The sequence below is a fragment of the Paramormyrops kingsleyae genome, chromosome 6 (genome assembly GCF_048594095.1).
Source record: "Paramormyrops kingsleyae isolate MSU_618 chromosome 6, PKINGS_0.4, whole genome shotgun sequence".
NCBI classification, from domain to species: domain Eukaryota; kingdom Metazoa; phylum Chordata; class Actinopteri; order Osteoglossiformes; family Mormyridae; genus Paramormyrops; species Paramormyrops kingsleyae.
Genome location: NC_132802.1, coordinates 20,825,662 through 20,844,462, shown reverse-complemented (window position 1 = coordinate 20,844,462; position 18,801 = coordinate 20,825,662). Strand labels below are relative to the sequence as shown.

Sequence of the window (18,801 nt, the reverse complement as noted above, 5' to 3'; positions counted from 1 at the left end):
TTTAGGATTGACCAGTATCTGATCTATAGCCTAGAGTCTGCCTTGATTGGTTGATCTACAGCGTAGAGTCTGCCTTAATTGGTTAATCTACAGTGTAGAGTCTGCCTTGATTGGTTCATCTACGGCGTAGAGTCTGCCTTGATTGGTTCATCTACGGTGTAGAGTCTGCCTTGATTGGTTGAACTACGGCGCAAAGTCTGCCTTGATTGGTTGATTTACAGCATAGTGCATGCTTTGATTGGTTGATCTACAACGCAGAGTCTGCCTTGATTGGTTGAACTACAGCGCAAAGTCTGCCTTGATTGGTTGATTTACAGCATAGTGCATGCTTTGATTGGTTGATCTACAACGCAGAGTCTGCCTTGATTGGTAGAGCTACAGTGCAGAGTCAGCATTCATTGGTTGATTCACACCTGCATGTAAGATTGGTGCCTGGTCATCTCCTGGCAGGTCCAGTGCTTCTTTCAGCACAGGAATTGCCATTCGAATGCGCAGCGTCTCCTAAACATGGTCTTAGCTTTTCCTTCCCATGTAATCAAAGGCATTGACTCTCCTTTTATCCAGAACCTCCCCCCAGTCCTGCTGGCATTTCTGACTCCACAAGCATCCTGGTTGGACGTTAGATTTTGACGTGGCACACTTTTTGTTCCATCCCGTGTGGATGCATGTGGTTATAATGGCTCCTTCTAAGCCATTCTTCATTTAATAGATTCGGTTACATTTTTTCCATACTTTAAAAATTCTTTGGGTGGTTTGATTTTGCTTTAATAAAAACTTAACGGGGTGTTACAGAGAAGCTCAATTATTAAAGGTGCAAATCAGAAGAGGCAGGCAGCTTGCATTCAGGCTAATCTGTTTGATTATTAACTGCTAATTTATTGTGCTGCCTGTAGCTTTGTGCTAAATAAATGCATTAGGTAAGTAAACAGGAAATATGATGAAATGCAACATGGGAACCCGCTGCCATCGCCCTTGAAGGGTGTGTATGAGGCACGCAGGCAGAGGGCGCCCCCTGGAGGCACTCAGAGGTGTGCAGGGGCAACAGTGTGTTCTAACGTGTAGCAGGCTGTGTGTGTGAGTGTTAACTGATGTGTCTGTGTGCTGTGGCTTTGTATGTGCATGTACTGTATGTTAACATATGATGGAAAGTGAGTCTGCGTGTGTGTCGTGCTTATTAACGTGGGAGTATGTTTGACGTGCAAGAATAGAACAGAGGACAGATTAGAAGGGCTCCTTTTGTTTTTTGCGGCGCCATGTTCAGGCAAGAAGAAAAGCCCAAGTGGCAGATGACAATATGCAGGGAAGCCTGTCATTCTGTCAGCTAAAGGTGGGATTTAAGGATCTTCAGCTCTCCTCCGATGTTCCCTGCATAAATTCATTGGGCTGGAAGTCTCAGCAGTTTCCTGCTGTCGTTTTGCAGAGCCTTAGAGGGGATACCGCAGTGAAGCTGGTGGGTAGCCCTTAATGCCGGTGTGGGTGACGATCAGGCATCTCCATGTTTAAGAGGCCTTATGTCTGCCTCTCCCCGTTCCCAGCAAAGAGCGGATTCTCGTTCCCCATGTCCCCTTTACGTCTCACCTGGGCTGGGTCTGGCCCCTTCCTGCTCCTCCGATCTTCATGTTCTCAGCACCCACCCTGCTGCCTGCTAGCAGCCCCCAGACCGCAGGGCCCCTCACCATGGCCCCCTTTGCTCGAGCCGGACGGGCTCTGTGTGCCCAGACGCTCCGTCATGCTTCTGACCCCCTGTGTTGTGAAATTAAACGACGGGCCTGGATTCATCACAGCGGCGGTAACAGTCTGCCGGCTCTTTAACGATGAAGAATAACATCTTTTATTTGAGTCCCCTGTTTTATCATCGGTGGAACGGAACTTCTTTGGAGAGCATGTTAGGAGCCAAACGCGATTAATCTCCCGTTAATGTGAGGTTCGCTCACCCTCTGCAGCTGGCCAGACCGAACAAGCGGGTCGACGGCGCCTGTTCCCATTCCGCGTTTGAGCGGCATCCAGGCGTGATCACTGCACGGCCACTGCGGCCCACTGAAGTCATTCAGCTGGAAAACTGCACATCAGGCAGGTGCTGATGGAGGCGCAGAGGGAGCCGGAATGCCCCCCCCCCCCCGCTGCTCTGTCCTCCTCCTGTTCCTGGGGCAGCACAGTGGCAACTTCTTGGCCAAGTAGCCCGGAGCCAGGGCAGAGGGGCATCACAGTGGGGCAGTTGGGTGGGCGATTGGGGATGGTGGCTTGAGTGTGGGAGCCCCTCGGTATAATTTTCCGACCTGCTGAGAGGGGGGGGGGGGGGGTCCCCCTTGGCAAATTGGTAAATAGTCAACACTGAGTGATGCCGTTTCACACGTATTGTCTCTCGCTGCATCGTGTTTGTTCTTTTTTCTGACCCACACAGCTATGGGTACACAGGCTATGCAGACAATACAACACCAGACATATTAGTTTAAATCTATGGTCTGAGGCTTGGTAAATCGCTGTGAATTTTGAGTGATCGTCTGTTATCAAAAGGGGTACTTGGTAAGATATTATAGGCAGGAGGGAGGTGTTCCCCCTTGGTAAATTTTGCAGTGGGCCCCCTGCTTTGATTGGTCCAGGGCTGGTTGCCCCCCCCCCCGCCTCCTCCACCACTCACTACTGCCCAGAACTGAGCATGCTGTCATGTGTCCCAGAGTCGCACCATCCTGTCTGCTTGGTCGTTTCAGTGCAGTGAGCCCTCAGTCGTGTTTATATGCAGGTAGTCCGCTGTGGCGTGTGGGGGGGGGCATTCATTCTGCGCTCTCTCTCAGCCCCGGCGCACGTGCTCAGACCCGAGACCTGACACCCAGCGCCCGCTCTTCTCCTACGCTTCCCTTGTGCCATTGTGTTCATTCTTTCCGTCTCTTTTGCAGAAAGCTGTCTCCTCTCCTGTAAAGTCTGTATTGTGTCCTGCCATCCCCGTGTCAGTCATGTGCTTCTGTTTGCCATCATGCCTGGAGCAAGTCTTACATAGCACTGCAGCGCATCTTTTCAGCCACAGAATTTTTGTGGTGCCCGGTCCACATCCATATATAGTCAAATTCCTGCAGTCGCTCAGCTCAGCCTGATGGTGGCGCTATAGCTCTTGGACCATATTACATGCTTCATTTACTTTTGCTGTTTCCTTATTAGGGCATTGATCTTCTTCTAAAAAGTGTTGCTTTCTAAATGTTTTAGATGACAGAGCAGAGGCTGATATATGCTTTGGAATGGCTAAGGGGCAGGTTGCCCACTGGAAGCTGCACTGATGCATTGTGGGTTTGCCCTTTCCTCTGTCATGCAGGCCAAGCAGCTGGAGAAGAAGGAGGCTGAGTTGAAGCTGCTGGATGCCTTCTACAAGGAGCAGCTGGCACAACTGCCGAAGAAGGTGAGGCAGTGCCCCAGTGCCGAGCTCAGCAGTGCTTTGGGAGACTTAGTGTTCATGCAGTGGTCACTTTGAGCCCGAGTGGCTTAAAATTATACAACTCTACCTGTTTTTCTGAAGCGGTTCAGGTGAATTATTGTACTACTTAAAATTTTGCCCTTGTTTGTAGTTTTTTTTCCCCCTTGGAAATGCTGTGCTCAGCCTTACTGCACACACTGGTCCTGTGTGTGTGCGTGTTGAAGGCCCATGATTTATTACACTGTATCTGTGTTCGCTAGTGCTATGGATAGAGCAAAGTACTAAAAGAATCAGTGTAAGTGTTACTTAATGGCTGATATGCAAGGGAGGAAGAGGGTTGATTTTCCTGCAGGCTCCTTGGCCTACATTTACCGCGCTGCCTCCAGGTATGTCAGCCGTTAAGATATGATTGCAATTATAATTCTAAATCACCATGTGGTTTCTGTGCAAGATCTCAAAGTCCCACACGTGTTTAATTGCCAAAACTGATAGACGCTACTTGTTTTACAACACTGCATAAACCACTGTTTTAATCCTCACCGATTGCAGGAAATCCTTTCATAATAGTAGGATTTTTTGTTTTTAGAACAGATTGAATAACAGTAGGAGAAGTGAAGTATTTCAATGTGCAATTATGTGATATTTGGCACTAAAAAGCAAAAGTTATTACATATTTTGTTAGTGATCATTTTCAGTTTGAGATCAGTAATGTGTTTTATTTAATGTTTATTTAGACTTGACGATTAGGCTTTCTAATAACAGTATAACATACAGTCAGCTCTCGCTATGCACTGGGGATTGGTTCTAGGATCTCCCGTGGGTACCAGAATCTGTACATGCTTAAGTCCCTTATATAAAATGACGTAGTATTTCCATCCTATGCACATCCTTCTGTATATTTGAAATCATCTCTAGATTATCTATAATACCTAATTCCATGTAAATGCTATGCAAATAGTTGTACTGTATGGTTTAGGGAACAATAACAAGAAAAAAAGTCTACGTGTTCAGTACAGATGCAGCCGTCGTAGTGCATATAGAAAATTATTATACTGAGAGATATTGAGGGAATTTTCTTTCTCTCAATCTCTTTCTCTTTCTTTCACTCACTCACTCACTCACTCACTCACTCACTCACTCACTCACACACACACAAACATACATGTTTGTATGCATGTCTTTGTTTAGATCGTCCAATCATTTCTCTGGGGAAAACCCAAATCCCAACAATGACAACTGCAACCCCTACCCAGCCCTAACCTTATCCATAAGTAATCAAACAAAATGCCAGACTTTTGATATTTTTAGTTTTTTGATTGCAGTCTCAGATTTTTATAAAACTGAGTTTCTGCTTGTGGCAATGTTTTATCACCTTGTTGGGGCAGCGTAATGTGTGCGTGACCCTCACATATAGACACACACACACACACACACACACACACAAACACGCACACACTGTGCTAACACTCATGAAGTTCCAGAACTACATATCACTTCAGTCACGTGGATTCAGCATAGTGCTTGGTGCGTGGCAAATTCATGTTTTGCCTTCTGGAGCGTCATGAAATTTTTTGTTTTTATATATACATTTTCAATCCGTGGTTGATTGAATCCAAGGATGCGGAACCCATGGATACAGAGGCTGGGTTGTACTTTTCAACCACATCTCAGAACTAGGGTTCATGTCGTCTTTTTGAAGTTCTCATATCAGTTATTATTGTTGCCATGACAACACTATCTGCTACAGTGTACACTGTAGGCCACCCTATGATATCTGAGGCATCGAGCTAACAGGGATGTTACTGCACCCAACAATGCAAAACTGAGTAATGCTATTTCACACGTATTGTGTCTCGTTGCATCGTGTGCTCTTCACTCCTTATTTTAGACCTACACAGCTATGGGTAACAGGCCATGCAGACAATACGACACCACAAATGTCCATTTAAATCAATGGTCTGAGGCTTGGTGGTGGTATTTAGATAGATAGAAACTTTATTTGTACCCATGGGGATATTAGTCTGCAGCATAATCAAAAGGCATTTCATCATAGCATTACAGATCTCACATACCCATACACATCACTGCATCACAGAGACACCAATAGGCATGCTCATACACATACCCATACCATACCCATACACATCACTGCATCACAGAGACACCAATAGGCATGCTCATACACATACCCATACCATACCCATACACATCACTGCATCACAGAGACATCAATAGGTATACACATACCCATACCATACCCATACTCATCACTGCATCACAGAGACACCAATAGGCATGCTCATACACATACCCATACCATACCCATACACATCACTGCATCACAGAGACACCAATAGGCATGCTCATACACATACCCATACCATACCCATACACATCACTGCATCACAGAGACACCAATAGGCATGCTCATACACATACCCATACCATACCCATACACATCACTGCATCACAGAGACATCAATAGGTATACACATACCCATACCATACCCATACTCATCACTGCATCACAGAGACACCAATAGGCATGCTCATACACATACCCATACCATACCCATACACATCACTGCATCACAGAGACATCAATAGGTATACACATACCCATACCATACCCATACTCATCACTGCATCACAGAGACACCAATAGGCATGCTCATACACATACCCATACCATACCCATACACATCACTGCATCACAGAGACATCAATAGGTATACACATACCCATACCATACCCATACACATCATCGCATCAGAGACATCAATAGGTATACACATACCCATACCATACCCATACACATCACTGCATCACAGAGACACCAATAGGCATGCTCATACACATACCCATACCATACCCATACACATCACTGCATCACAGAGACATCAATACACCCATACATATCATCGCATCACAGAGACATGAATAGGCATACACATACCCATACACATCACTGCATCACAGAGACACCAATAGGCATACACATACCCATACACATCACTGCATCACAGAGACACCAATAGGCATACACATACCCATACACATCATCGCATCACAGAGACATCAATAGGCATACACATACCCATACACATCACTGCATCACAGAGACACCAATAGGCATACACATACCCATACACATCACTGCATCACAGAGACACCAATAGGCATACACATACCCATACACATCACTGCATCACAGAGACCCCAATAGGCATACACATACCCATACACATCACTGCATCACAGAGACACCAATAGGTATACACATACCCATACACATCACTGCATCACAGAGACACCAATAGGCATACACATACCCATACACATCACTGCATCACAGAGACACCAATAGGCATACACATACCCATACACATCACTGCATCACAGAGACACCAATAGGTATACACATACCCATACCATACACATCACTGCATAACAGAGACACCAATAGGTATACACATACCCATACCATACCCATACACATCACTGCATCACAGAGACCCCAATAGGCATACACATACCCATACACATCACTGCATCACAGAGACACCAATAGGTATACACATACCCATACCATACCCATACACATTACTGCATCACAGAGACCCCAATAGGCATACACATACCCATACACATCACTGCATCACAGAGACACCAATAGGCATACACATACCCATACACATCACTGCATCACAGAGACACCAATAGGCATACACATACCCATACCATACCCATACACATCACTGCATCACAGAGACACCAATAGGCATGCTTATATACATGCCTAACACCTTGCAACAAATTAGGTTGACCAAACTGGCTAAACATTCTGCTCATTTTACTGTACATTACTGGTATAAATACTTAATGGCTTGTAGGAAATATGAAAATTTAGATCTGTTTTTAGTGACTAGAGGAGGGCAGTATTGTCTAGGTAGCAACAGTTCATATGAGGAGGAAAGGGGGTGCGTCTTGTCACCCACAATGATGTTTGCCTTGTCAGTCTGTCTCAGTAAATATCTTCCATACTTGGTAACAAAATCCCTAACAGTCCACAAATGCTGTTTACCTCAGCAGGACAGAAGTCTGTGCCTATCTGTGGAAGGTTCTGGGTTTGAATCCTGAGGCTGGCCGAGTAATCACATGACCATTAGGCCCCTGAGCAAGGCCCTTAACCCCAGTTGCTCCTGGGGGGCTGTACTCTGGCTGGCTCTCTGCTCTACCCCCCAAACTCTCTTTCATAGAGAGCAAAATGGTCTATGTGAAATCACATGTCCAAATGAAAAATGAAGTATATCTTATTGCTTGTATCAAACATTAATCGGCGGGTGTTTCGGTGGGCCGGGGGACTTTGGTGTGATAAGATGTGGCGAGCACTGCATTAGCCGTGTTAAGCGATGCGGGTTAAATGACAGGCTGACCCCGAAGAAAGCCCCCGTTTTATACCACCAAAGAACTTATGGTGTCCTTTCAGCTTCCCTTTGGGCCCTTGACATTTCTTGTACATAAACGTTACTGTGCCAAATGATAAATAATTGTTTGTGAAGTGCTAAGTGTTCGGGCCTTTAATTTCTGGCTCTAAAACACTGGTGGAATGGAATCGTGTCCTGAAGGCAGCCAGTCTGGATTTAGCCCATTCATCCCCAAGCCCGTTGAGAGCAAACCCCCGTGTTGTGTTTAGGCTGAAGCAGAGAAACATCTTTTCTGAGCTCCAGCACAGGTCAAGCAATTTAATGGCTTCCCCTTACTGCAACCCCCCCCCCCCCCCCAAAGATGCAGAGCTGACCATTAGTCACAGCCACATAAAGCATTTCCGGTTGTTTGGCTTTGCAATCCTTATTTTTTTCTTTTTCCTTAGTGAGTCTCCGCTGTAAGGTAAAAGAAAACATGACCAAGACTGAGGCTGGACTGTGTTGGTGTGCACAGGTTACCCATGGACTGAGTTGGTGTGCACAGGTTACCCATGGACTGTGTTGGTGTGCACAGGTTACCCATGGACTGAGTTGGTGTGCACAGGTTACCCATGGACTGTGTTGGTGTGCACAGGTTACCCATGCTTGCTGCTGGGTTTTATGGTGCCCTTGTAACCGCCCCCCCCTCGCCCCCACCCTGTGAGCCCTGTTTGAAGAAGGCTCACTCTCCACTTTGTTCCGTCTGTTCAGGAAGTCGGGAAACATTTTTCAAACTCCAATAATACTTTCTCATTAGTTTTCTTGTGAACCAGGCAATTTTTAGGATATTTTCAGCAGGTGATTAATATCGGTGTCTACATATAAGACCAGTTAATGGGGAAGGAGGTATCAGTGCTGTAACCCTTTGCTATGGCTGTTTAAAGTTGTGATGTTAGTAATGTGGAGTCTGATCAGTTCTTTCCTGCTTCGGTATCTGCCATCAAAGCCGAGTTTCCATATGAACCCACAACATAAACAGTTGCATAAAACCAGTTTCTTCATAAAACCTGAAATTCCCCTTTAACCCCATGCTACAATTCCCTGTCTATGATGTCCTAATTGGGGGCATCACAAATCTTCTGAAACTGGAATCTCCTTCAGATTCAAAGATAATGCAAGTCCTCACCAGACATTCCTCAACCCAACAACCACACCTGCCTTTTATGTCCCAGTCATCAGGCATGGGGGAGCAAAACAAGTGTGGACTGGCTAGGGGATTGTGGACTGGCTGATCTGAAAGGTTGAAAGTTCTGGATTTACAAAGGCAAACCAGATAACCTTGTTTGTGTTGGCAGCCTCATTGGTAGCTGGAATTTTCTCACAGTAGTTGCATGCTTAATTTCACCACCAGACCTGTCTGAAGGCATTTTGGAGACTCAGCAGAACAATTCTTCCATTTTTGAAGCTGTTTGGCTCGTGTTGTGGTTCCACTCGTAAGGAGTTTTCAGCATTGTGCTTCTCCAAAATAATCTGGTTTATGAATTGAGCTCCAAAAAATTGATGGTTTGCTCTTTTATTGTCATTGCTGACAGCTGTCTAGCTGTGATATGTTGATATTTGTGACAAAATTTTCATACCTAGATGCAAGTATCATAATAATTGAGTTTTATATTTCAAAACTTGACTCAGTATCCGTATTAATCTTAAAATAATGTCACGTGGTAGTTTGACATCACAATGTGATGCTCTTACAAGACACTGACGTAAAAAAGAAAGTCAAATGGAAAACCAGAAAATGATCATGATACGTGGTTTGTGACTGACCTCTCCCTCTAATCTTAGGTTTACAACCTGGCAGTCACTTTGAGATCGTGCCACTTTGAATCAGGCTTAACAGGAGGACAGCTAACGATAGACACATCAAACCCCGTGTCAGGCGTCGTTATAGCTTCACAAAATACCTTGCAGCCCTTCTTAGGCCTTTTGAAAGCTAAGCTCCTTGCATTAGGATTATGAACTCAAAATAACTGAATACAAGCGCAGTATCACTCTGCCATTCATATCTGAACGCTCGACAGGAATATAACTCCCTAGTAATTGCAGATCTGCTAGACCGATTCTATTCAGTAAAAACTCTTAGCCCTTGAATAATTCTGTTTGAGCCTGCCTGCTTGACTGAATGAGAACGATACTGTCAACCGCAGCTGGTATCTCTTACGCACCTGGTTCTTTTTCCCCCATAACAGTAAAGATGTAATTTTAATCATTAATAGAATTACAAAAGACTTCTTCTAAAGCAAAGGGGCAATGAAATAAAGTTTTAAAAAAAAAAAACATGATCATGTTTTCAGGGTTAAAAAAAATGATGTGCTTTTCACGTCTTAGACAGCTCAGCACGTGGGTAAATATGCAGAGCGATTAACACGGAGCTCTTCTGATTGACCTGGGAATATCATAAGATGCCATGGTAATGCAACTAGGCTGTGTTTATTTATAAATCCTGCTTTGATTGGACTTGTTAAGTTTTTGACTTGGAGTAATTCATGAATCGATAAAGGGCAAAGGATGTCTGTAGCATATGCCTTCCCCTATGGATCAACTTATTGCAACTTTGCAACCTTGCTGTAGTCTAGAGTCGGGATGACTCCATGGAAAATGAATGGGTGTGAATGAGTGAGTGGTTGATTAAAGCACCCAGCAGCCATGTAATGGAGTTGAACTTTCTTCCTGCAGTAGGTTTGCAGTAGCCTTGATTGGCCCGTCTCCCTATCAATGCAAAGGTTAGCAATGAGACAATGAGCACCAAGGGCTTAGCATGCAGTGTGCAGTGTGCGGTGAAATGGTGCAGAACATCCAAGGTGGCTTTTGCACAGATGAACCTCAGACATGTTCAGTGAAGTCTGTGATTCCATTTTCTATCTAATGCCCAACCTCGCCGCTTATCGCCCGCCTCCAGCACCCCAGGGCTCTTAATGCCCAAGCTAACGTGTACACGCTGTTGTAAACGGGCCTTCTTGCAGGCAGAGGTGCTCGAGGCATGAGAGCGTCGGCGAGTAGGCTGGGTCCTCCCTGCCAGCCTGTCAAGGCCCACCAGAGTGCAGGGAGCTTGCTGGTGTTTTGGATAAGCAACTTCAGCGAAAGGGAGACATAGCCCAGAGGTAAAGGCTCATTTTCAAAGTTGTATTGTTGAAATCTGATTTTTAGCTCCATATTGCGTATATGTTTCCTGGATTGTTTCTCATATTACTGTTTAAAAAAGATTAAAAAGAGATTAACAGCTGAGATATTAGGGCATCTCATTAGATGAGATATCCTGTGATGTCAGGGGAGAAAGCAGTCGAGACCTTATAATGACTTAATTTCAATATGTCCTTGAGGTAAAAGGACATCTCCGAATTTTTGCTCAGATCTGATTTTTCGATTCGCGGCAGCTTCCTGTGAAAATTTCATAAAGATTATTTCTCAAGAAATGTGACTCGAAGCAGAAAGTCTCATATTTGGGTGGTAGAAAACCATTTTTCATCTAGACAAAATGGAGTAAGCCTACCAATTGGAATTTTTCCTTTCCTTCGGGAGTGACTGACTCCTCCAGATGTCACTACGTCTTTGTCCACGAATTTCCCGCCGAGTTGTATCAGCATGCCGAGACTCACAGAGCTCCCCGGTGGGGGGGAGGTTTACAGCCCTAAGAGTTCATATTGTTCCTCAGACAGATGAGCCATGGAATGCAGGTGCTGCAGTGCACTCTGTCCTCACAGCAGGACCTTAACGTCTTGGTCACTCTGTCCTCACAGCAGGACCTTAACGTCTTGGTCACTCTGTCCTCATAGCCGGACCTTAACGTCTTGGTCACTCTGTCCTTACAGCAGGACCTTAACGTCTTGGTCACTCTGTCCTCACAGCAGGACCTTAACGTCTTGGTCACTCTGTCCTCACAGCAGGACCTTAACGTCTTGGTCACTCTGTCCTCATAGCCGGACCTTAACGTCTTGGTCACTCTCTCCTCATAGCCGGACCTTAACGTCTTGGTCACTCTGTCCTCACAGCAGGACCTTAACATCTTGGTCACTCTGTCCTCATAGCAGGACCTTAACGTCTTGGTCACTCTGTCCTCATAGCAGGATCTTAGCGTCTTGGTCACTCTACTCTGTCATTTTTTGCAAATCTCAGCATCTGGCTGCAACATGCCTAGGCCTATTTACTTGATTGCATTCCTTTATGTGTTGCCATGAGCAGAGACTTTTATCAAAATCAACTGACATAGATGCCAGTTGCCTAGATTGCACAGCTTAGTGGACCTTCTTGAAGGTGCAGCAAGTCTTTTTTCTCTCTTGAAATAGGATTTGTTATCTTTTAGCCACTTGATGATGCTGCTTCAGGTGCAGGTGTCATGGTTGTGGACGGAACCGGAGTGTTGGGCTGAGACGTGACGATCTGTCGGCCGACAGAGTATTTTGGCCAAAATAAACACTAAACACTTATTGCCACTTCTCCTCCTGCAATCACTTTGGCATGTTTGAATGAGGTATTTGCATGACGGATGTGAATAGTGCTGGTTTTCGAGGGTGGGGTTTAACATGGACACTTTAAAATGGCCCCTTGGAGATGACATCCCCCACTTGTAAGATCTGACCCCCTGAGATTGTCCACTTAGCGGTAGGGGAAGATGTTTGTCTTGTTGCTGCTCATTCTACAGGATAGCTTCATGTCTACTTTAAATAGTGCTGCTGGTGGATATTACAAACCTCTCTGCACAATCTTCTGAAGAAAATCACAGAAAATACAAACACAAATACAAACTAGATTTGCCAAGCATAATTGATTAATGGCATGATTTTGCCAGTACTTCTGAGAAGATTTCTCATTGTGTCCTGCTAGGTAGGTTGTTTGCGTTCGTGTTGTTGGTTGTGCTATGCAGATGTTACAGTCGCTGCTCTCACTGCTGCACTAATTGCTACATGGAGCTCAGTGCAGGGGAGTCTGACTGAAGTTGACTACAAAACATCCATAAAGAGACCCTTCTTCTTGAAATGATGTAGCTTAACAAGTGGGCTTAATACAGCAACATGTGTCAAATCGTATGGCAAAGTTGCAACATTGTCCCATTGTTACAGGATGGATATTAATTGGTTGTGGGTAATTTAGTCCTCCATAGTCATATTGTATGAAATTTCTTTAATGTGACTATACAGTGCTGCTTGAAAGTTTGTGAACCCTCCAAACATGGTAATTGTTTTCTAAAGATAAATTTAAATAACCTTATGAAATGAACACTTAAATCCCAATTTGTAAAGCAAACCTTCCAAATAAGGGACACACAGAAAAAAGAGATATATTTTCATTATTTATTCAGTGAATCTTCTTTCTCTTAAGCCAGGGGGGTCAGAGTCCAAGTTGTGCAAGTTTTTGGGTTTCCCCTCCTTTAACAAACCTGACTCAACTCCTTGTGCTAATTACCACACAGCTCTTAAGATGAATCATTTGTGGTGGAACAGAGAAAGAGCTAAGCTACACAGGGCTATGGCCCCCCAGGACAGGAGTCTGACACCCCTGTCTTAAGCCATTCCTTGGTAGTTTTGCTGGAATGCTTTGGATTGTAGTTTTATTTCATAGTCCATTTCCATCCCAGCTTCAACTCCCTGACTGATGACAGGAGATTCTGGTCAAGAATTTGTTGATTCATGGTTCCCTGGATAATATGTCGTCCAGGTCCTGAGGCAGAACAGCAGCCCCAGACCTTCACATTTCCACCACTATGCTTCACTGTTGGGAGGAGGTTCTTTTCTTGATATGCAGTGTTGACTTTTCTCCAAACATGGCCCCTGTGGCCAAATAATTCAATTTTGGACTCATCGGTCCAGAAAATGGACTTCCAGAAGGCCTCTGGTTTGTCCACGTGCTCTCTGGCAAAGTTTAAATGGGCAACTTTGTTTTTTTCTTGAGAGCAGAGGCTTCGTTCTAGCAGCCGTCCTATGAATGCCATGTCTATTCACTTTTCGCCTGATTATAGACGCATGTACATTAATCCCAGATGCTTCCAGAGAGGTCTGTAACTCTCTGGAGGTGATGTGTGGGTCGGCCTTTACTTGAATTATTATTTTTCTGGTGCTTCTTGGTGAAAGGTTTAATGGCCGTCCACTTCTGAGCAGAGTTACGGTGACGCTGCGTGTGTGACGCTGCGTGTGTGACGCTGCGTGTGTGACGCTGCGTGTGTGACGCTGCGTGTGTGACGCTGTGTGTGATGCTGATTGCTCTCCATTTGTAAATGATTTCTGTTATGGATGGATGGAGCTGGAACCTTTTGGAGATGGTCTTGTAGATGGTCTTGTAGCCACCAGCTGTGACCACCTTCTCCCTGATGTCCTCAGATGTCTCCTTTCCTCTCAGCATCGTTGATCTGTGTGCTTTGTGCCTTTTGGCACGGCAGTAGTTTGGGTTGGTTTCCTCTCTCTCTTAATCAGTGCTGCTCAAAACCTTTCCTAACGATGTCTCATTTGATTGGTCTGCTTAATTGATTACTTGAGCACCCACATGTCTGTTACCTACTTTGTTCACTTACTTTTACACATACTCTGATTCCATGTTTCACACAGTCTGCTGGCTACTTACACAGTTCCCTCAAAACAAGTACAGTGGTACCTCAGAACTCAAACTTAATCCCTTCAGAACTCCAGATCGAATCTTAAAAAGTTTGAGTTCTGATTGAATTTTCCCCATAAGAAATAATGGAAAACCAATTAATTGGTTCCCGGCCCCAAAAAATTACACCTAAATATGTTTTTTTTTAGCATTTAAACACAAAGTGAACTGGATAAAACAAGAAGAGCATATACTGTACTAAACACATCTAAGCACATTTATCAAAACAGTAATTTGTAAAGTAAGAAAATAAATGTATCCAAACAATGTGTCCAGTCCCGATCGTCCGCTCCTTCCGCGTGCCACGCCCCCTCGTTAACCCCGTGTGGAATCCCAGTGTGATCAGCTGTTTCTGGTTGCTGTCATTAGTCCTCTGTATTTCGTCCGCGTTTCAGTTTGTTTCCCCAGTCCGGTCATTGTATTGTCCGTCTGCGTTTTGCCTGCCTTACCTGTAATTAAACCCCGTATTCCCCGATACCCTGACGTCTGCGCCTTTGTCTCCGTTCCATCCCCGCTCAGCACGACAATATTATTATAATTAAATGTATTAATGGTTTATTATTAATATTAAAATAATGAATGAGAAATCTTTATTTTAAAATGTATTTTATTATATAATAATAATTACTCTTACTGTCTATCATTGTCTAAATGTATTTTTACTGTCTAAATATATGTATTCAGCTAGTGTAAACATGCACGATGCTATCACAGCGAATGCGAGGCTGAGACTGAAGCATTACCCTTTGTTTCCGCTGAGAGACGTGCCGCGTGACTCATTTCCCCGCGCGTACAAGTTATCTTAGGTCGGCATTCACGGTTTGACTTCTGAGATTCAGATCGAGCTCTAGGTAATTTTTTTTCGAGCTGGTTGGTTTGATTTTTAAGTTCTAATGAGTTAGAGAACTGAGGTACCACTGTACATGGAGTTGATGAACATAAACCTGACGTTTCATATATAAAACCTGGTGATGATAAAATAAGAGACTCATGGTAAAACAACTGAAAAATCTAAACTACTCAAGGGGTTCACAAACTTTCAAGCAGCACTGTATGTCAGTCCATTCAAATAATAATCAGCTTACTTTTTTTTGTATCTCAGCAACTAAAAACTTCAGATGGAAGTAAGAAAACTGTTAACATTGGTATTTAAGTAATAAGAAAATTGGGCATAATTCTATGTTTGAAACTTTTAAACTGTAAAAGTTGCAAAGTACAAAACCATTAAGATAATTGAAAAACTATTGTCCTCAAATTTACGTTACCTCAAGGTCAGACAGGACAGCTGGGGAGAGCAGGTTCATTTTAGAAAACAATGGACCAGATGTTATGTTACATCATAAAAACCCCAAGTGATCTTCAGAGTGCAGAGAAGGAGTTAGTAGACTACCTCAGATATTGACCAAAAATTCCCATTTTCAACTCATGGTCAGGCTTGTACAGTTTGTCAGATGGTACAACCCATGGGAAACCATGAAAATATTGAAATACAATAAAAGTCCTTGTTTTTTAAATTGTATGTATAAACTTATATATCAAGGACAAAAGCTTGTACAGCTGTCCAAACAGATGTCTATTTAATGTGAATCAAGCTCGAAAAAGCAGGTGGCACAACCACAATTAATATTACTACTAATCAGAAATGCAACAAACAAATAGAGATTAGTGTCTGATGCATTGTAGACATTTTAAAATGGTTAGTTTATGAAGGTTTTAATTTGGGAAAAACAATTACAAAGTATAATATTTTTTGCTTGCATCTCCTGGCATTTCCCAATTTGTGAAAACCATATTTGTCCATAGACAGTTCCATCAGTTTAATATTTCAAGTATTCCTTAAAATGTTGCGGCACCCCACAGAAATGCAGCTATTTACACAGCATTTTATCAACTGCCGTACTTTTTTACCTAAAAGGTTAATAGTGTGTTAGCAGGGGAAAGTACTCAGCGCCATAGGAATCAATCTTCAAAATCCACCCATAGAACATGTCACGGAACCTTCCGCCTTTTCTGTTTGTGATAAAGATATAAGCCTCCATGATAAGATAGACAGATCTGCTGCTTAGGATTATAAATGAATCACTGATTCAGATGATTGCTATTGAAACGCTGGTAAGGGTGGGCACCTGATGGCACTCTGAAGGCCGTGTCGCCCAAAAGTGCCCCTACTGCTTAGGACAGGAGCCGCCGCCCCCCCCCCCCGATCTGAAGGGAATTGACACTAATTGCAGGCTCAGCTTTGAGCGTAAACACCAGCTAACTTTTCTCTAAGCAGTCGTGAGCTCCAGGCAGTGACAGGCTCTGCTAGGCCTGAGGTCTGAGCCCTTCTTGTTTGTATTTACCTAATTACCAGAGTGTATTGTTTGCCAAGTGGATCAGGAACAGGTGACGCCTGGCGTATTTGCCATCAGGCTTTTTGACTTTGCGTGGAGGAGCTGTACTGGGTGGGTGGGGGGGGGGGGGTTAATGCGGGCCCTTCGGCATGTCTGTTTAGCCTGCTGTTACCGAGATGACCGTCTGTGCGATCCGAGCCAGCAGCTCTGCTACGAATGCAGTGTATGCAGTGTATCCACCGTCGGTGGGGGTAAGTGCAGTGAAGGAATGGCTGTGTCATTGGGGGAGTTGTTTTAAACACCACGTTGTCATTGATTTTTATCACTGCATCCTACACTAAATTGACACTTATAGAGTAAGACCTGCAGCTCTGGAACGTAATTAAAAGTGGCTTGTTTCGTGTAAGCAGCAGAAATACTGACAAAAAGCCGTAGAAGCGCTTTGGGTTCATTGGAGTCAGTTATGTTGATTTTTTTTGTCATTGAAAAGTCTTCCTTAAGATTAGTGCGAAGGTGAGGCCGTGTTTGGAATGGCCATTAAAATATCGTGCCCCAAAAGCTGCCTCCTGGAGGAATTACCGCGTCATCATGCGTCTGCTGCGACTAATCTCTCAAAAGCCTTTTCTGCGTCTGCGCCCAGTCTGCTCGCTCCCCTTCACCTCATTCCCTTACTTTTCAGGACTAAGGCTTTTCTTTCTTTTCTGCATGTCGCGTCTTGTCACCAGCGGCAGAGCACTCCGGAGCACTTGAGCATACATTAGATCCGATAATCCCCCCGCAATCTTGACAGCTCGGCTGACGGACTGTCAGCGGGGCCCTCAGCGGGGCCCGCCGCGGATACAGGGCCCTTTTCTGCAGCCAGCCGGACACACTGACGGAAAGCGCCGGCCCTTTAGCGCTAAGGGCCCCTGCAGTCAAACGTGTTTGGAACCTGTTTACTTCAAAGCTTAAGGAACTTAATGCATTTTAATTTTATTTTTGCCTGGTTATTCATTTGGTGGTGTGTGCCAGGTGTCACACGGTGTTTGGAGCTCCGGGGGTCTAATGCTGCTCCTCCAGGCGAATGGCAGGAGTCGTGCTGGCTGAGAGGAGTCAGGGATGGGAGCTGTTATGATTCTGCAGCTCTGAAGAGCTCACGGCAATTAATGTTCTTTGATGGGTTAGTCTATTATCTAGAAATGCAAAGGTGAATAAGTGAGTAAACTGCTGCTGGCTTTATTTCTCAAGCTGTTTCATTGTCATGCTTAAAGACTTGGAATTAAAAAATGTAGGTGTTGGAATGCTGGTGTTGGAAATGACCTTTTTCAGAGTGGAAGTCGTTGAATACAGCAGTCTTGTTGTTTCCACACATGACATGGCTAGTGTATCTTCTAGTTGGTAACGATACGTTGAGAGTTTTGGAGGCATTATTACTAACAGAGCTGGCCTTTTTTTTTTAATCAGAAAACCACAGTCATGTCTGTGCCAAAGAAAGCTAGTGTGTCCTTCCTGAAAGACCACCCTCCCCTCTTCCTTCCATAGTCATGTGGCACATCAAGCACAAGTCAACCACAGAATACCTCCAGTCTGCATTCTGTCTAACAGATCCATCCGTGGGCGGTCTCCCTCGCCCTGCAGACTTCTCTGGGACATTTAGAAAAGAACACCTACGTCAGGACGCTGTTTATCGACAACAGCTCTGCTTTTAACACCATTATACGATGCAAACTGGTGTTAAAGCTGAGAGACCTCCCATGGAGCACCATCTGTGACTGGGTGTTTGACTTCAACTAATAGACCCCGGACGGTGAGAATGGGCGATAGGAGATCATCCAGGTTGATCGTCAGCACTGGCGTCCCGCAATGCTGTTACCTCAGCCTGCTGCTGTACAGCCCATTCACTTATGATTGTGTGGAAAAGCACGTGGGCAACGGCATCATCAAGTTTTTGGAAGACACCACCGTGACTGACCTCATCAGTGACAGTGATGAGGCTGACTGCAGGAGGGTGGTGCAACACTTGACTGTATGGTGCCATGAC

At 44.4% G+C, this 18,801-nt stretch overlaps 1 protein-coding gene across 1 annotated transcript in view; it reads left to right on the top strand.

The window, feature by feature from the left end:
• LOC111855148 (MICOS complex subunit mic25a) overlaps positions 1–18,801 on the top strand; it is a 76,148-nt gene that overhangs the window by 13,092 nt on the left and 44,255 nt on the right. Inside the window, exon 5 of the mRNA XM_023833863.2 lies at positions 3,305–3,388. Within this exon, the coding sequence (XP_023689631.2) occupies positions 3,305–3,388 (84 nt within the window). The remainder of the gene's footprint in view (positions 1–3,304; positions 3,389–18,801) is intronic.